Consider the following 20475-nt stretch of genomic DNA (forward strand, 5'->3'; position numbering starts at 1 on the left):
TTCAGAGAGAGCTCGAGTTTTGGGCCCAAATTGAGAAAGTTGTACCTCCAAATCTCTTGATCGATGGAACAAAAGTGATATGAATCACTTGTAGTTGCAGTTGATTCAACCCTCTACAAGTTTTATTGAAGGTTTGAGACAGATAGGTGATCGGTTTGGATGGTTGAACAGACCGGTTTTGAAGATGACCGGTTGAACCCTCGGAGTCTCCAACCTCGAGCACTTATGATGGCCATCGATCGATTGGAACAATAGAAATGGACGAGAAGATTTGGATTAGATAGTTTCGGTTAGTCAGTTCGGATTAGGTGCCTAGCTAGCTAGTAGTTTAGGGAATAAATAATTCTTCGTCCATGCTTATTGGTGGTCTAGGTTTTGGTGTCAAGTGTGTTGACAATGCTGTACTTTATCATCATCGATCAGTTAGAAGAATGGCACACCATCTAAATATATCTTGTTCGTTTGGTTGGTCATCATATACCCACGGGCCAATCTCTTTGTTCAACTATCTTTTCCCTGACCCACCTTAGACCCACACTAGCCAAGCCACTTCAGCTTCCAATCGGCCGACCTTCACCGACCCCTTTTGTCAATCGGCTGAAATAATGTTACTTCAATCGACCAATTCCCAACTGTAGCTTTTAGCTTCCCGTATCGGCTAGTCTTTTCCTTCCTTGACGCCGATTCAAAACACATGTCAAAATCTAGCGTCAACAGAGAGCTAATAGGAAGATTGGTGCAAACGACTACACCGCAAAACACTCACAATTACCACTATGGGTAGCCTCCCTAGATTAACTACAATCAGAGCAACTTCAACAGTCTTCCAAAAAATTCTCCCTCAAAATTATGAAATGGAGGCTCTTCCAAAAAAAATTTTCCCCAAAATATTATCATCCCGCAGCAAATCTTCAAAAACTAGCCTCCCCAATATTTCAAAACAGACCACATCATCACGAATGGGTCCAATCCAGTTAGGCTGCCCTCACCTTCCCCTCACGATCTCTCCCTCCCCTCACGACCTCCAAGAAAAGAGCTCCTCCGCCATGATCAGGCAGCCGGACCAAGCATATCATCAGCTCTTGCATCTCCTGTTCCACGAAGCAAGCAAGCAGCAGCGTGTCCTCCTTCCGTGTCTAATCGAGCAATCATCATGCAATTTTCAGCTCACAAATTCAACCGATACACCAAATCCAACACAATGTGTTACTACTCAATTTAATCAAGCCAACTTGCAACCTTATCTCTCCCGTCAGCACCAAGACCTCTGCACACTCAAGCACCAGCAGTAGCTGCCGCTATCTACGAGCACTCCTTGGCAACCGCCTCACACCCGCGGCACAGACACAAGTGCCGGCACCACAACAGCAGCACGCACCCATCCTCTGCACTGCATGCCCTGCGCCCCCTGGCCATCCCATGCGGCTTGCCAAATACCCTTCCACAATCTCCAAACTTGGCAAGCAGGTTTGGCTTACCAAATGTGCAAAATGGAGAGTGCGAAATGGAAAGTCTGTTGTAGTGCGAAATGAAGAGACTGTTGAAGTGGATGGATAGTGTAGATTTCTAGAGAGGAAACTAACTATTAGGATTTGGAGGGTGGGAAATGGATAGTTTGTTTAAGGGAGTAACTCAATATGAAGAGAAATTTTTTTGACAACTTGGATAGAGAGTTAAACGGAGAGTCAAAAATGGATAGTGTTACGTGATATGTAAAAAAAATCCTACTTAGTACTGTGCAAAAAAAAAATCTCATTTCTTGGAATCCACATCGAACGGAATCAGAATATCTCTAACCGCGTTGGACGGTGGCGTCTCAGTTAATGTAGCGATCGCTGACAGGTGGGCCGGCTCCAGCTCCAGCTCGATTGCTCCGCGTCATCCTCGGTCCACCTCACAGCGTCGCCGCCCCGAGAGAAAGGGACCTATGGAAGGGGAGAAAGGGAAGGCGAATCTTGATACTAATAGCTGTAGCTGCATACAGTTAAGATACTCCGCAACAGGAAATAAAAATAAATACGCGCAACAGATAAAGCTCTATATGTAGTTAAGATACTCTGCAACATTAAATAAAAACAAATACGTGTAATTCAATTTGCTTGAACAAATACGTGCAAGAGATAAACCTCTCCGCAATCTCTAATTCAATTTGCTTGATGCTGGGCTATAAATAGATAAGCCGTACGTCGTTCCCACGCAGGCCCAAACTAGCTTCTCTCTCGAGCAGCTCCTTTCCCATAAGGAAAAAAAAAATCCGATCTGTTCATTCACCTCTCACCATGAATTCTTTGGCCATTAGCTGCTTCGTCCTCTTCTTGCTGCTCAACGGTAAGCTACTCTATTGTCAACATTAGCATTCGCACTGTTGTATCTCATGCATATGTGTATGTGGTGTTGCATCTACTTACCTACGGCTGCATATGCATGCAGGCGCAAGCCGTGTGGCGGAGTCCCGAGCGGTGGCCGCCGGCGACGTGTCGTCCCAGCGGCGCCACCGTCACCACGGCCACCATCATGATATCGATAGCCCCCCTACTGATGATGATGGTGATACCGATAGCCCCCCTTCTGATGATGATGATGATGCCGATAGGCCCCCTGCTGATGCCAAGCCCAAGAAGCTGTTGGTGTTCGGGGACGACTTCGCCGACACCGGCAACGGCGACTCGGACCCCAAACGCGGCGTACTCTCCCGCTCGTGGCGCTCCCCCTTCGGCATGTCGGACACGGCGCACGGCAGGCAGCCGAGCGGCCGCTTCTCCGACGGCCTGGTGCAGCCGGACTTTCTGGCCAAGATCTTGGGCCACAGCGAGTCACCCCCGCCCTACACGTACGACGACTGGGACGACGGCATCGACGCCGCCGGCCTGAACTTCGCCGTCGGCTTCTCCGTCGCGCTGGATACGCCGGCGGGCGTGCCCGCGCCGGAGGGCGTGCCCAAGCTCAGGGCGCAGGTCCAGCAGCTGAGGAACCTGATTAGGGACGGCGTGGTCGAGCGCAAGGACCTGAGGGACTCGGTGGCGCTCCTCACCTACTCCGGCGGCGACTACGCATACGTCGATAACGACGTGAGTAGTATCCTGGGTATTCTTAGATGTAGCTGCTATATGTATATATACATCTACGCTGTAGTACAATATTGATGGATCCCATGCATTTGCAGGCGATGAACGATACGATATCGAAGGTGATCGATGAGGTGGCGAGCATCGTGTCGGATCTGCAGGACCTGGGCGTCCCCAAGGTCCTGGTGAACACGGTGATCTCGTACGGCTGCACGCCGTGGCTGACGAGGCGATCCAGCAACCCCTACAGCTCCTGTGACGACGGCCGCAGCTGGGTCTCCGACGAGCACAACACGGCCCTCCGTGACCGGCTGGGCGGCGAGGAGGACGTGATGCTCCTGGACGTGAACAGCGTGGTGAGGGATCTGGTGGAGCCCAAGGAAGGGTCGACGCTCTACGGGAAGCAGTTCAAGGAGCGCCTCCGGCCCTGCTGCGAGGCCGCCGACGATGACGCCGGCGACTACTGCGGCCTCGACGGGCGCTACTCGCTCTGCGAACACCCGGAGGAGTACTTCTTCTGGGACATTGAGCACCCCACGCAGGCCGGATGGAGGGCCGTCATGCAGCTGCTCCAGGGCCCAATCATGGCGTTCCTCGGAATCTCCAACCTCGAGCACTTCTGATGGCCGTCGATCGATTGGAATAACAGAAATGGACGAGAAGATTTGGATTAGATAGTTTCGGTTAGTCAGTTCGGATTAGGTGCCTAGCTAGCTAGTAGTTAAGGGAATAAACAATTCTTCATCCATGCTTATTGGTGGTCTAGGTTTTGGTGTCAACTGTGTTGACAATGCTATAGTTTGTCATCATCGATCACTTAGAAGAATGTCGCTTCGTTTGGTTGCATACTACATAGTAGATCATCTTTTATTTGCTCAATTTAATTACTTCTGCAATCCTATAATCTTCTTTTTTTTGTTTATTTGCACAAAATACAAAGGACGAACCGCGACGACTTGTTACGAAACAGAACTTTTCTTTGTGAGAGAGATAAGCCAAACCAACGCCATCGAAGAAGTGATTTCTTAATTGCATTCATAGTGCCGCAACAAAAGTCTCTACTTTTCCCGGTATGCCCAGGGGCAACCTTGCAATAGGATTTGCTCCCTTCCTTCCTCCTGTCAGCGTTCATCCCCGCACCAATTAATTAGTAGACCACAAAAACAAAGCAAAGATACAGGAGCTTTGTACGGCTAAACTTTTTGGTATGAACGTCATTAATTTAAAAAGGAACGGGGGTAGTATATAATTTGAGCATTAGCAAAAACTTTAAGGTTGTAAAAGTAATAACTCAGCACATGGAAAAGGAAGATCCTATGGTTTGAACATAGAAGTAAGCTCAAAATATTGTGATGATACAAAGAACACATATCAAAAACTACAAGGAAGTAAGGAACAAGTATTATTGCGTATCAGATTTTGGCTGGGTGGCTAGCTGTGTTCGCGTACCACCACTTACCATCTGCATTACAAGTAGAGAAAACTGTGCCGTCACAACAAGAGCAGCTAAGAACAAAAAAACTATACTATGCTTCTTGACACGCGACATGATCTGATGATATGGAGAGCAATGACTACGTATTGCTTTGTCGTCTGGACCAACGACTTACCTAGTTTGGATTTGTTGTGCTATCTCCTACGTCCTAGTTGTTTATATAGAACTAGAAGAAGGCAGTAGCTAAATAAAATCAGCTATTCGTAAATGACAAAGATATGGTTTGATCTCTCCCGAATAATAGAATTAATAAATGGCAGCCGAAGATATACCGTATCTTTTGTTCACATTTATTAGGAGAGTGTTGGCGCTAAAAATTGACCGATGATCCTTAGCGTCGGACACACGACCCGGGAGAATCTGCTTAACTCCTATTCGGGTTATCGTCCGGGTGCGGTTCACGCGGCGTGCCAGTCAATCTGACCTGTTGATTGACAAGGAAATAAAAGGAATAAATTCTAGGGGTTGCGATCGGCTAGAATTCCGATCTATCTTCAAAAGCGTGTCGGCGAATCGGCCGATTCACTGTAGGGGTAACCTGCTATAAAATAGCCAATACCGCGTAGCGATTGTAAAGAAAAGCTACTAGAGCACACTAAACAACGCTAGAGAAACACCACTTAGGATAGATCTAATCGGCTATATGATAACAGAGAAGGAAAGCAATAAAAGCCGACAGTTCGTATCTCAAGCTGGATAACTGGTGATAAACTAAAATAACAGGTAGAACCTACGATTCTAGTTAGTATCGATAACTAGTGAATAAATCTAAATGAAACAACAGCGATGTGCCCGAAGTTAAAGCTTAGATATTACTCGGTAAACGAAACTTACGGAATCGGTCGGAGATCATGTCGATGCAGCCCTGCCAACCCATACGAACTCGTGAAAGAAAAAGTATTTTGGCAAAGTCGCCGACTTGAAAGTAAATTACGAGGAAAAAGTAGATTGGTTGTATTGATTGATGTGTGTTTACAAATCTCCAGAGGCAGCTATTTATAGCCTGTTACAACTGATTTCCTAACCGACTAGGATCTATCTCTAATTTTAAATGATAACACAACTCGTATCGGAATTGGTCATCATATACCCATGGGCCAATCTCTTTCTTCAGCAATCTTTTTCCCTGGCCCACCTTAGACCCACACTAGCCAAGCCGCTCCAGCTTCCAATCGGCCGACCTTCACCGACCCCTTTTGCCAATCGGCCAAAACAATGTTACTTCAATCGGCCGATTCCCAACTGTGGCAACTGTGTTGACAATGCTATATTTTGTCATCATCGATCAGTTAGAAGAATGACGCTTCATTTGGTTGCATACTATGTGTAGATCATCTTTTATCTGCTCAATTTAATTACTTCTGCAATCTCATAAACTTCATTTTTTTTATTTGCAAAGGACGAACTGCGACGACTAGCTACAAAACAAAACTTTTCTTTGTGAGAGAGAAACTAATATTAAGCTAGAGGTAGAATTATAATACGACGAGAGAGTCTCTAGCCTAGTAGCACCTAGCAGGCTCAGGTTGGATTGTCCGTGGGAGCGAAATAAACGGGTTTGGAATAAAAGAATTGTAAAAAAAGGTAGGGTTACCTTATTTCAGTAAAAAAGAAAAAAATATAAAAAAGGGTAGGGTTTCCTAACTTCTTTTTCGGTAAAAAAGAAAAGGGTATAACACGGTGGTCGATGGAGGTAGATCCTGGAAGTGGTAGTTCGGTTGCACACTTGCATTGCACGCAAGGATCACGGATAGTGATGAAAACGGATGGAAATGGGTGGGAAAACCCCTCTCATTTCCGCTCCCGCATTTCGTTGCAGGAGTAGGAGCGGGACAGCCGGGAGCGGGTTATACAGGTGTACACAAACGAACCAATATGATCAAAAATTTGACGGAAATGGATGGGAACCGGAAATTTTAGTCGGGACGCTAGGAAGGTTGCCAGCCTTTGTACAGGTGCAGACGGCGAAAGGGACAGACGCGAAAGGGACAGACTTGCTCCCTATTCTTGAGGCTTTGGCCATTGCGAGCATGGGATGCCACACCAGCTGCAAGTCCCGTCACCTGCCAGACTGAAAGCAAAAGGTGTTTCCATAAGCTCCACATAGCAGCAGATCGAGCTAAACCATTTAGCTAGAGACTCGAAAGTCGAAACTAGAGAAACCTGCAGGCAAGAACCCAGACGATTTTTAGATCATCTCAAGTAGCAATCCTGTTATATCTCCTGTCAATACATCCAATTAATATTTGATCTAAAGTCCACCCACAATTTCATTAACGTGCTCTACTGTCAGACATTTTACAATCACAATGTGCTCTACTGTAAAACTTCTGTGGTCTGCACTGGGACATGCATGCTTTCAAAGTCATTTCCAGAAGTTCTAGTCACAACAAATGCCTTCAAAGTCACTTGCAGAAGCTTTTGCACAAGTGCTAGCGTTACGTTAGTTCCCTGTCAGGATGTGCAATTGTTGTGCCTCCTTCACCTGTGCAGCTGCATGTGTACGTACTCTAGAGAGAAACCTGGGCAAGTAACAATTCCCAAACAATGCAAAGTTCCCAAAGAAGGTGACACGTTTTTGTGCATACCGAGCCGAGAGGGTCCGGTCGATCTCCTGCGTGTCTACGCGGCATGCATCAAGGGCGGGTACGCACAGGACACCTTTCGGAGCCGATCACGGCACGTCCACACACCGATCTCCGGCATATATTCGTATTTCGTAGCCTCAAGGGCGGCCAATCTGAAGCGATCCCTAGCCAGGGCCTAGGCGCGTCGCGATGGAGGGCGACGCCGCTGCCGACCCGTGCGCCATCTGCCTCGGCGACGTCGGCCGGGGCCAGGCCATCTTCACGGCCGAGTGCTCCCACTTCTTCCACCACCGCTGCATCTCCGCAGCGTCGCGCACGGCCACAGGGACTGCCCGATCTGCAAGGCCGCGTGGCAAGACCTGCCGTTCTCCTCCAGTCCTCCTCCCGCAAGGCGACCGTCGTCTTCTCATCGTCATCATAACCATGGCCCGTACGACGACGACGACGACCCGCCGGTGGCGGATCAGACCGTCGAGGCGTCGCGAGATGCGGCCGACCACGCGGTGGTGGCAGTTAAGACGCACTGCGAGCGACCGGCCGTGGCCAGGGGCGCGTCCAGGGGCAGCTTCGCGGTGCTCGTGCACGCCGTGGCGCCGGGGGCGGCGGCCGCGGGCGCGCGGCGCGCGCCGCTCGACCTCGTGACGGTGATCGACGTCAGCGGCAGCATGCGCGGCGAGAAGCTGCGCCTGGTGAAGCAGGCCGTGGGGTTCGTCATCGACAACCTCGGCCCGACCGACCGCCTCAGCGTCGTCTCCTTCTCGAACGACGCGACCCGCGTGGTCCGGCTCGCGCGCATGGCGGCCGACGGGAAGGCCTCGGCGAAGCGCGCCGTGGAGGCCCTCGCCGCGGGCGGCGGCACCAACATCGGCGAGGGCCTCCGCGTGGCCACCAGGGTGCTCGACGACCGCCGGCACAGTAACGCCGTCACCAGCGTCATCCTCCTCTCCGACGGGCGGGATGGGTACGTGCCGCGTCGGCACGTCGATCTCGTGCCACCTTCTTTCAGGGGCCGCGCGGCGCCCATCCACACGTTCGGCTTCGGCACCGACCACGACGCGGCGGCGATGCACACCGTCGCGGAGGAGACGGGCGGCACGTTCTCCTTCGTCGAGAACCAGGCGGCCATCCAGGACTCGTTCGCGCAGTGCGTCGGCGGGCTCCTCTCGGTCGCCATGCAGGACGTGCGCGTCGCCGTGGCGTGCGTGCACCCGGGCGTGCGAGTCCTGGGCGTCAAGTCGGGCCGCTACGAGAACCGCGTCGACGCGGACCGCCGGGCCGCCTCGGTGGACGTCGGCGAGCTCTACGCGGACGAGGAGAGGCGCTTCTTGGTGTTCGTGCGCGTGCCGGCAGCCGAAGCTACGGAAGAGGTCACCCAACTGATCAAAGTGAGATGCTCGTACCAAGACGCGGTGAGAGGGTGCTGCGAAGACGTTGCCGGCGACGACGCCGTGGTGCTGAGGCCATTGTCCCAAGTGCCCGACGGACTGTCCATGGAAGTGGTGCGGGAGCGCGTCCGCGTGACAGCGACGGAGGACATGGCCGCCGCACGGGCGGCGGCCGAGCGCGGCGAGCACGCGAAGGCGGCGCGCATACTCGAGGGCGGGCAGGAGGCCGTGCGGCGCTCGGCGCCGGGGATGGCCGGGGACCCGACGCGCTGGAGGACGAGCTGAGCGACCTCGCCGCCCGCGTGGCGAGCCGGAGGGAGTACGAGCAAACGCGGGCCGCGCGGCCATGCTTTCCGGCATGAGCTCGCACAGGCAGCAACACGCCTTGTCGGTGGCAGTGCGGCCGCCAACACACTTTGTACGTCCGGGCCGCGGTGCTGGACGTGGGGGTATACTCCGGCTAGGAGGCGGAGCTGCACCGCGGCCGTACGCGACTCCGGCGATGCAGAACATGGTGAAGATTTCGCGGAGCGCGCGCCAGCAGCAACATACGTCGTCGTCCCCGCCGCCGGCCAAGAGGATGCATTTACGATTTGCAGAGTGATCAGCTAACAGATTTTGCCAGATTACAAGCTTTTGAGTAGTTTAATTTGCTGCTGCGACGATTGTCATATACAGTCCATCAGCGTTCGAGAAATCTATTGTTTTGGTACTTCATTTTTTTCGATAATGTTATGCTTTCAGTTTTTCGATATATAATTTCTTATTATATTATCTTCGATCGGGAAAATTCTGATGAAGTCCGCAACAAATTAAAAATGGGACTATGGATGCATCTTCCGAGTGAGGACTAAAAAAGTCCGTTTCCGTGAATGAGTCTAGATTATAATTTTTATATTTGCTAGACAACACCTATGGATTTTTTTTCTCCAAAAAGCTCAAAAAAGGTGTATTCACGGATGTAATTTTGTGCCAACTAAAACTCTAGGGTGCTCAAAAACCTCTCCCCGCAATCTCTAATTCAATTTGCTTGATGCTGGACTATAAATAGATAAGCCGTACGTTGTTCCCACGCAGGCCCAAACTAGCTTCTCTCTCGAGCAGCTCCTTTCCCATAAGAAAAAAAAATCCGATCTGTTCATTCACCTCTCACCATGAATTCTTTGGCCATTAGCTGCTTCGTCCTCTTCTTGCTGCTCAACGGTAAGCTACTCTATTGTCAACATTAGCATTCGCACTGTTGTATCTCATGCATATGTGTATGTGGTGTTGCATCTACTTACCTACGGCTGCATATGCATGCAGGCGCAAGCCGTGTGGCGGAGTCCCGAGCGGTGGCCGCCGGCGACGTGTCGTCCCAGCGGCGCCACCGTCACCACGGCCACCATCATGATATCGATAGCCCCCCTACTGATGATGATGGTGATACCGATAGCCCCCCTTCTGATGATGATGATGATACCGATAGCCCCACTGCTGATGCCAAGCCCAAGAAGCTGTTGGTGTTCGGGGACGACTTCGCCGACACCGGCAACGGCGACTCGGACCCCCAACTCGGCTACGGCTCCCGCTCGTGGCGCTCCCCCTTCGGCATGTCGGACACGGCGCACGGCAGGCAGCCGAGCGGCCGCTTCTCCGACGGCCTGGTGCAGCCGGACTTTCTGGCCAAGATCATGGGCCGCAGCGAGTCACCCCCGCCCTACACGTACGACGACTGGGACGACGGCATCGACGCCGCCGGCCTGAACTTCGCCGTCGGCGGCTCCGTCGCGCTGGATACGTCGGCGGGCGTGCCCAAGCTCAGGGCGCAGGTCCAGCAGCTGAGGAACCTGATCAGGGACGGCGTGGTCGAGCGCAAGGACCTGAGGGACTCGGTGGCGCTCCTCGCCTACTCCGGCGACGACTACGCATACGCCAATAACGACGTGAGTAGTACCTGGGTATTTGCTATATGTATTTCGCCAATATACACATCTACGTATAGTAGTATTGATGGATCATTATATTTAATCCCATTGCATTTGCAGGCGATGAACGATACGATATCGAAGGTGATCGATGAGTTGGCGAGCATCGTGTCGGATCTGCAGGACCTGGGCGTCCCCAAGGTCCTGGTGAACACGGTGATCTCGTACGGCTGCACGCCGTGGCTGACGAGGCAATCCAGCGACCCCTACAGCTCCTGCGACGACAGCCGCAACTGGGTCTCCGATGTGCACAACACGGCGCTCCGTGACCGGCTGGGCGGCGAGGAGAACGTGATGCTCCTGGACGTGAACAGCGTGGTGAGGGACCTGGTGGAGCCCAAGGAAGGGTCGACGCTCTACGGGAAGCAGTTCAAGGAGCGCCTCCGGCCCTGCTGCGAGGTCGACGACGAAGACGCCGGCGACTACTGCGGCCTCGACGGGCGCTACTCGCTCTGCGAACACCCGGAGGAGTACTTCTTCTGGGACAACGAGCACCCCACGCAGGCCGGATGGAGGGCCGTCATGCAGCTGCTCCAGGGCCCAATCATGGCGTTCCTCGGAGTCTCCAACCTCGAGCACTTCTGATGGCCATCGATCGATTGGAATAACAGAAATGGACGAGAAGATTTGGATTAGATAGTTTCGGTTAGTCAGTTCAGATTAGGCACTCCAACCTCGAGCACTTCTGATGGCCATCGATCGATTGGAATAACAGAAATGGACGAGAAAATTTGGATTAGATAGTTTCGGTTAGTCAGTTCGGATTAGGTGCCTAGCTAGCTAGTAGTTTACGGAATAAACAATTCTTCGTCCATGCTTATTGGTGGTCTAGGTTTTGGTGTCAACTGTGTTGACAATGCTATAGTTTGTCATCATCGATCAACTGTGCTGACAATGCTGGCACACCATCTTAATATATCTTGTTCGTTTGGTTGCATACTATGTGTAGATCATCTTTTATCTGCTCAATTTAATTACTTCTGCAATTCCATAATCTTTTTTTTTGTTTATTTGCGCAAAATACAAATTAAGGACGAACCGCGACGACTTGTTACGAAACAAAACTTTTCTTTGTGAGAGAGATAAGCGTTCATCCCCGCACCAATTAATTAGTAGACCACAAAAACAAAGCAAAGATACAGGAGCTTTGTACGGCTAAACTTTTTGGTCTGAACGTCATTAATTTAAAAAGGAACGGGGGTAGTATATAATTTGAGCATTAGCAAAAACTTTAAGATTGTAAAAGTAATAACTCAGCACATGGAAAAGGAAGATCCTATAGTTTGAACATAGAAGTCAGCTCAAAATATTGTGATGATACAAAGAACACATATCAAAAACTACAAGGAAGTAAGGAACAAGTATTATTGCGTATCAGATTTTGGCTGGGTGGCTAGTTCGCGTACCACGACTTACCATCTGCATTACAAGTAGAGAAAACTGTGCCATCACAACAAGAGCAGCTAAGAACAAAAAACACTATACTATGCTTCTTGACGCGCGACATGATCTGATGATATGGAGAGCAATGGCTACGTATTGCTTTGTCGTCTGGACCAACGACTTACCTAGTTTGGATTTGTTGTGCTATCTCCTACGTCCTAGTTGTTTACATAGAACTAGAAGAAGGCAGTAGCAAAATAAAATCAGCTATTCGTAAATGACAAAGATATGGTTTGATCTCTCCCGAATAATAGAATTAATAAATGGCAGCTGAAGATATACCGTATCTATATCTTCGGCTGCCATTTATTAGGAGAGCTAATAGGAAGATTGGTGCAAACGACTACACCGCAAAACACTCACAATTACCACTATGGGTAGCCTCCCTAGATTAACTACAATAAGAGCAGCTTCAAGAGTCTCCCAAAAAATTCTCCCTCAAAATTATATATTGGAGGCTCTTCTAAATTTTTTTTTCTAAAATATTATCATCCCGCAGCAAATCTCCAAAAACTAGCCTCCCCAATATTTCAAAACAGACCACATCATCACGAATGGGCCCAATCCAGTTAGGCTGCCCTCACCATCCCCTCACGATCTCTCCCTGTCTCTCACGACCTCCAAGAAAAGAGCTCCTCCGCCATGATCTGAGGTTGCATACTATGTGTCGATCATCTTTTATCTAATTACTTCTGCAATCTCATATACTTCATTTTTTTTGTTTATTTGCACAAAATACAAAGGACGAACCGCCTTATTTGTGCCTACTCCTTGTTGGGCTGCAAGATAAAATTGCACCGCCTTATGGATGATTAAGGGACTGTTTGGTTTGAGTTGCTTATTATAAGCAACTTTAAGTTGCTTAAAGTTGCTTATTTGGAGTTGCTTATTTTTAGTCTAGCTGTTTGGATACCTTGCTTATGAGATGGACATTGTCATATTTGCCCCTTGTGTTGCTACCCCTCCAATTTGCCTCCCCACCCTTCTTCTTCCTGCACACGCTCGATCACGGGGGCCAGTGGCGGCCGGGAGCGGCGGCGGGTCTCCGCGGGGGCAAGCGGCGGCCGGCGGCAGGTCAGCGCGGGGGCGGCGGCGGCGGGCGGCGGCCGGGAGTGGCGGCGGATCTGCGCGGGGGAGCAGCGGCGGCGGGCGGGAGCGGCGGCGGGCGGCGCAGAGGAAGGGGAGCTGGTGAGTGGTGACGGGGGAGGGGGGAGAGAGAGGTAGGGTGCATTGAATGAGGGCAAGAGGCGTAAAGTGTATCTTTTAGTCTGAAGGACCGAAAGAGCGACCAGAGGGGGGGTGAATGGGAGCCTATACTAATTCTTAACGAAAACAAGGTCTATGTCCCAAACGCAACCCCAAAGCACACTGTGCGTTGTATCGTCAAGATGACGCAAGTCAACTCGTGACAGGCTCACCCTAGGAACGATAAGAAATATTCAATTCACAGCGGAAACAAATCATGAATCGACTCCATCATATTTGCACACAAGAGACAAAATAAAGACACTGCTAATTACTTACTTAACTAGCTAATTACTTACTTAACTAGGCATGCATGAAAGGATTGGCAATTAATTAGATAAACTAAGCATGACTAGCGAGTACTAGAAATAGCAAGCCAAGTGTTAAGATTATAACAGTGCTATCACGTAAGAAGTAATGATAGTCCAATCATTGAATACTGTAGCTAGATAGCAACCCTTTCAAAGCACAACAACGCTACCTGATGCTTTCGTCAATTAACTGAACTGCTAGACCAGAGTTGCCTGACCTGCTTGTGTGCTGCGCTGTTGACCTGTGCCAAAACTACCTGGTGACTGTGCCGTGCTACTTGATGGGCCAGGAAGGAAAAATGGCCTGCTGGCCTCCTGTCTCTCACGCCTTGGGCCGCGAGCTGCTTTGGCAGCAAACTGGGCTGCTGGCTCCAGCACGCTGGCCTGGGCCACTGGCTCCTGCTGGGCTGCCGCGATGCACCCAACCTGCTACTGCCTTGCCTGGGCCAAGTTCATGGCTTGGCTCGCCACCCACTGCTGCACTGTCGCGGGCCTGCTCGCTGCTCTGGCTGCTGTGCATGCTTCCTCCTCCCGAGTGACCTGCGCAAGAAACAGAGACCGAACAACGAAGAACAGGGAGAACAGGAAGAACAGTTCTAAGAACGCATGAATTTCAAATCACGAGAACTCCTTCGATACTCCACGGATCAAGATGAAATTTGAGACAAGGATGTAATACCCCGAGGGCAAATAGATCCATGAGACAAATCCTGAAAAGCTCAAGTATTCATCACTAATCTTGGAGAAAACCGAAACCCTAACTCAACAACACGATTTGGAGGAAATTCAAAATCCAAGCCGGATCCGTGAGAGATTTGGAAGAGGAACGAATCAAAAATGCTCCCTAAGGTCCTAGCATCATTTCCCTTCAACCAAGTTCACATGATTCGGCTCAAACACGAAGAACGAAAATTCCCCAAAAATAGCTCCGAAAATAGGGAAAAAGAAAAACGCTCGGGAATCAAAGATTTAGCACGATTTGAGACAACAAACAAAGCTAAATCACGAGAACATCTTCTATACAAGATGAGGACTAGCCTCCTCCCTTCATCCACCCACTAAAGATGAAGAAATCAAGAGAAAAGAGTAATCACTCTCTAATCTCCTTCTCTCCTCTCACTTTAAGCACATGACTAGCCTCTAAGCAAAATAGATAATGAGTTGCTAAGCAAAGAGGTGCTGAAATAACCAGCCCCCCATCCCTATTTATAGTCCAGGACGAAAGACTATACTACCCCTACAGCTACAACTAAGATAACTACCCACGCAGGGGCATTTTGGTCCAAGTTTTTATCCGTGCATCGGACGGACACGCCGCCTTCACGACTTTGCTTCGCCTCGACGCAAGCTTCGCGATGACGCCACGTGCCCTCCTTCTCGAAGCTCCGGCCGCACCGGGCTCGCCCCCGGTTTTGAGGCCCAAACCGGGAAACCTACCTGCACGGTGGTTTTGAGGCCCAAACCACCCAAACCATCCATTGACGCGTGTCCGGCCTCCGCCAAGCCTCCCGCTTGACTCGACCGACGCCGTCTCCAACTTGTCATGCCCTCTCGCCATTCCGTGCACCATGTGGATCGCCGTGACTTCGCCCAGACTCCTCGGGTCCATCGGTCCAAGCATACTCGCGTTCATCCTTCACCGCCCTTGGTCCATCGGCATGAACCTTTCGCTTGACCTTCACCGCACGCCGTCGACCGCCACGTCGCATCCTACACCTGCACATCACAAGCCAAGAGCAACATCAAACCAACACAACGTTGTCAATCACTCATCATCCAAGGGTGACCACCATTGGTCCTCAATCTCCCCCTTGATGAGTGCATTGACAACACCCCACAAATTCATAGTATTGAAACAGAAAAACAAGAAACTCAAAATAGAAAAATCTCAGTCCCCTAAGATAAGGGCAACGGCTCTACACAACTGAGACAAAATCATGTGATCCCTCAAGAAGAGGCAGAAAACGGGCTCAACACCAATCACATGAAAATCCAAAACCGGCTCCTCAAGAAGAGGTAAACAGCTCAACGCGACCGGTACAAGGGCATAAGAGCATAACAAGAGTATAACAACTCATAAATACTCCCCCTGAACATACGCACTCCCCCTGAAATCATGCATACATGCAAAGTCTCCCCCTTGATAGATGAAAGAGTTTGTGTAGATTTCTCTCCCCCTTGTTGACAATGCAACCATCAAGAAAAGCATGAAAGCACAAAGTGCATGCCATGAAAATGCAGAACCTAACAAGCTTCTCAAATATATCACAATGCACTCTCAAAGGCTACTAGGGAGATAAAGCTTGATAGATCATAAGAAACAATAGCCTCGCCAACAAGATGATATCAAGTTACAACAGTGGAGGTGAAGCAGGTATCAAGTTTTAGCAATGTATAAAAAGATCACCACATGAGCATTCTCCTAGTTAAGAATCACCCAAGCAAGAATAGACTAGTCCATCAAGAGCTCATACTAGGAAAAAACCATTCTCAACAAGAGATCATTGCAAACACCCACATATGCATCTCAAGTCATGTTTAAAGCTTGTTGAAACCAAGTGTCTACTTCTTTTGGTAGACATCTTGTAACAACTAAGCAAGCAATAATATCACATTAAGCACAAACACTTGGTGAATTTAAGAAGTTTTCAGCATATTTCTTTTCAGTATTCACACAAAGCAAAATACATGAAGTGCCTTTGCGGCACAAAGAAGCCATGCTTCCCCAAGGGGTGCATCATGGGCTAAACATTTGCAATGATACCTAGATCTTTGACCCAATTGAAAAGAACATGAATTCCAAACATAAGCTAGATATGGAACCAGTATTCAACCAAGGGCAAACCATAACCAAGCATCTACTCATGGGTGATAAGCAAGTTAATAGAGTAGAATTTAGCATTGAATTTCAAAACAGTTATCTCAACAAGTATACAATATCATCAAGAGCATAACTGCACATTGCATCAAAATCACCAACCACAGCACTACCTCACAAGTAGCATAAGGGAGTACACAAGATATATAGGAGAAGCTCATCTAGTGCAACATGATACAAAATGCAATATGATACAAAATGCATGGAAACTAAGCTAAAATGATACAGATGAACAACATGCCATACCCAAATGTGAACTAAGGTAAAGCATGACATGATGTTCATATGTATCATCCACCACAATATATCACAAAAATAGCATGATAAGATATACATGAAGAACTCAAAGCTATCATAAAAAAGTGGCTATCCTACCATGTTTTGTACAAAAATGATACAAGTATAATACAAGAGAAGCTCCAAAAACCCAACTTAGAAAGGAAAGCAAACACCCAACTCCCCCCGCAAACGAGCAAAAGTGGCTTGATCCAGGGGTTTGGTGAAAATGTCCGCGAGTTGGTTTTGGGTAGCAACATAGCCAAGGTCAATATCCCCTTTCTCAACATGATCTCTCAGAAAATGATATCTCACATCAATGTGTTTAGTTTTTGAGTGGAGAACGGGGTTCTTGGCTACACTAATGGCACTCGTGCTGTCACAAAGAAGAGGTACACGAGTAAAATCCAAACCAAAGTCTCTCAAAGTGGAAATCATCCAAAGCAGCTGAGAACAACAGCTAGCAGCAGCAACATACTCAGCTTCGGTGGTAGACTGAGCAACACTAGATTGTTTGCGAGAAGACCAAGAGACCAAAGACGAACCGAGAAACTGGCAAGTACCCGAGGTAGACTTGCGATCCAAGCGACACCCAGCAAAGTCCGCATCGGAGTATCCCCAGAGCGTGAGTGTCGAGGAGGCAGAATACCACAAACCGAAGTCAGGGGTAAAGCGGAGATACCTCATGATCCTCTTCACTGCTTGACGGTGAGATGTCCTCGGTGAAGCCTGAAAACGAGCGCACAGACACACGGCGAAGTGTATGTCCGGCCTCGTCGCCGTCAGGTACAAGAGGGAGCCGATCATGCTTCTGTACTCCTTCTGGTCCACCGGTTCGCCATCTTCATCCGCATCTAGTGCCGTCGTCGTATCCATGGGTGTGGAGAGTGGCTTAGCATCAGCCATGTCAAACTTCCTCAACACGTCCTTCGTGTACTTCCCTTGGTGCACGAAGGTTCCTTCCTTGCTTTGCTTGATTTGTAGTCCGAGGAAGAAGGTCAACTCACCCATCATCGACATCTCGAACTCCCTGCTCATGTCATCTGCAAACTTGGCAACCAAAGCATGAGAAGAACCACCAAAGATAATATCATCCACGTATATCTGAATAATCAATAAGTCATTGCCTTGCCTGAGGAGAAAGAGTGTTTTATCAACTGATCCCATTTCAAACCCATTCCCAATCAAAAAGGATTTCAATCTAGCATACCACGCTCGAGGTGCTTGTTTTAGGCCATAGAGAGCTTTCTGGAGTTTGAAAACACGATCAGGATATTTAGGACTCTCAAAACCAGGGGGTTGTTTCACATACACTTCCTCCTCTATGAAACCATTTAGGAAGGCACTTTTCACATCCATTTGGAAGAGCTTAAAACCTTTAGCCACAGAGAAGGCTAGAAGGATTCTAATTGCTTCCAAACGGGCAACAGGGGCAAAGGTTTCCTCATAATCTATCCCCTCTTTTTGGCTAAAACCTTGGGCAACCAACCTCGCTTTGTTTCTCACAATCAACCCATCCTCACCTTGTTTGTTTTTGAAAACCCATTTTGTTCCTATAGGATGGCAATTTGGAGGTGGTTCAACTAAAACCCAAACCCTGTTTCGCTCAAAGTTCTCCAACTCCTCATGCATGGCATTAACCCAATTTGAATCAGATAAAGCATGTCCAATATCTCGGGGTTCGAAAGAGGCAACAAATGCAGAATGTGCAAAGTGTGAAATATGCCTAGAGCTGTGCCTAGTGGTGCGTTCATGTAAGTTACCGATCATCTGTTGTGGAGGATGACGACGCTGAATGTGCCGTGGAGCCTCTCGCTCTGAAGTCGCCTCCCCCTCAACAGCAGCTGGATCACTCTGATCTTCTTCTTCTTCATCCTGTAGTGGTACTGGTTGATGGCTTGAAGTAGTGGAAGTAGAGGTAGGGCCATCAACTCTCGTAGTCGAAGTAGAAGGTACAGGTGCAACAGCTGGAGCTCGGTCAATCTCATCATCCTCTTCCTCACCACCATCTACACGCTCTTCCTCTTCCTCAAATATGCTTTGCCCCATTTCATGTTCACCTGCAACTTCAAAGACAGGAGTTGTGCAAGGCATAGTTTCATCGAATGTAATCTCACAAGTTTCCACGATCCGGTTAGTTTCAAGGTTAAGCACACGATAAGCACGACTATGAGAAGCATAACCAAGAAAAATACCATCCGTAGAACGAGACTCAAATTTATCCAAATTTCCTTGCTTGAGAATGAAACACTTGCAGCCAAACACTCTCAGATGACTCACTTTGGGGGAACGTCGATGCATCAGCTCATAAGAAGTTTTCTTCAGGAAAGCTCGCAAAAAGATTCGATTGGACACATAGCAAGCAGTGTTGACGGCTTCGGCCCAATATTTTCTAGGAGTCCTATGCTCATCAAGCATCGTCCTAGCCATTTCACAAAGGGTCCGATTCTTCCGTTCAACAACACCATTCTGAGGAGGGACATAAGGCGATGAAAACTGGTGTTCAAGACCAAAATCATTGCAAAAGGCTTTAAAACGAGCGTTCTTGAATTCTGTGCCATTGTCACTGCGGATAGCTCTCATGGCATCTTTTGGTCGCTCGTTTCTCAACCTCAAGATCAAATCTCGAACAAAAGGAAATGCCTCATCCTTAGATTCCATGAAGAAAACCCATGAATACCTCGAAAAATCATCAACGATCACAAGCACATACCACTTCCCACCGACTGAACAAACACGAGCTGGACCAACAGTGTCCATATGCAACAGCTCGCCTGGATGTTCAGTCATCACCTGATTCACAGGTGGATGGGAAGCAGCAACCATCTTCCCATGTCGACAGGGAGCACAAACAAGATCTTTCTCAAATTTTAATTTGGGCAAACCACGAATAAGATCCAAAGTACTCAAGCGAGAAAGCAAATCAAAGCTCAAATGACCCAATCTCCTATGCCATTTCCAAAGTTCAGAAGATGAGCCAGCCACTAAACACCGAGAGAGACCAAATGACTTGGAAAAATCAACTCGAAACACTTGACCCTCGGGGACGATCATACACACAAGATCGCCTTGAGAGTCTAAAATCCTTGAGGTCCCTTGCTTAAAACGGACCTCAAAACCATCATCAAGCAGTTGCGACACAGAGAGCAAATTGAAACCAAGAGAATCAACTAGAGCAACTCGCTTGAGCATGAAATTCTCACTCACCTTGATAACACCTTCAGACAACACCTTACCTTTGCTATTATCCCCGAAAGTGATGTACTCCTTGGTCATCACCGGGGTGAGGCTGGAGAACCATCTGTGATCACCGGTCATGTGTCGAGAGCAACCGGAATCAATAAGCCACGTGTTCTCCAGGCCTCCGACCTGCTCAAACAAAGGGAGACCAAGGATGAGCAAATGACTCAACACTGGGGTTAGAAAAACAAGTAGAATACCAGTGTCGAACCATTTGCTCAAGAGTGGGGTTATCAAAATCAACCATCTCTCGTCTCACAGGAGGACTACGGCCAACGCTAGGGGGAAAACGTGGTCCGTTGTAGCTCCGAGACTCAAAGCCACGACCATATTGTCCTGGACCATATTGATCATGGCGAGGAGCATGCCTAGCAAAAACACGCGAAGGAGCAAAACGCACACTATCCACACGACGAGGTGGACGAGCTGCTCTAGGCGCATGTACACCATGAGAAGGGTGGTACATGTCCCTGTTGCCCCACTCACGCTCACGCCTCAAAGCCTTCTTCTTGCGAAAGCAAAACTCCTCAAGATGACCCCATCTCTTGCAATACTCACAGTGGAATCTAGCAGGCTGTTTTG

At 48.9% G+C, this 20475-nt stretch overlaps 2 protein-coding genes and 1 pseudogene across 2 annotated transcripts; all 3 read left to right on the forward strand.

Annotated features, from left to right (window-relative positions):
• The first annotated feature begins 2136 nt into the window (after window positions 1–2136).
• LOC117846299 (GDSL esterase/lipase At5g03600) lies at window positions 2137–3930 on the forward strand. Its single transcript, XM_034727444.2, has 3 exons — window positions 2137–2328; window positions 2431–3068; window positions 3164–3930. Exons 1-3 carry the CDS (start codon window positions 2280–2282, stop codon window positions 3686–3688), a joined length of 1212 nt encoding a protein of 403 aa, XP_034583335.1. The 5' UTR covers window positions 2137–2279; the 3' UTR covers window positions 3689–3930.
• A 3378-nt stretch (window positions 3931–7308) lies between these two features.
• Window positions 7309–9137, forward strand: LOC117842521 (E3 ubiquitin-protein ligase WAV3-like; annotated as a pseudogene).
• A 477-nt stretch (window positions 9138–9614) lies between these two features.
• Window positions 9615–11687, forward strand: LOC117843383 (GDSL esterase/lipase At5g03600). Its single transcript, XM_034723964.2, has 3 exons — window positions 9615–9736; window positions 9839–10458; window positions 10561–11687. Exons 1-3 carry the CDS (start codon window positions 9688–9690, stop codon window positions 11083–11085), a joined length of 1194 nt encoding a protein of 397 aa, XP_034579855.1. The 5' UTR covers window positions 9615–9687; the 3' UTR covers window positions 11086–11687.
• Window positions 11688–20475: the final 8788 nt, after the last annotated feature.

This window comes from Setaria viridis, chromosome 2 (assembly GCF_005286985.2).
Source record: "Setaria viridis chromosome 2, Setaria_viridis_v4.0, whole genome shotgun sequence".
Lineage (NCBI taxonomy): Eukaryota > Viridiplantae > Streptophyta > Magnoliopsida > Poales > Poaceae > Setaria > Setaria viridis.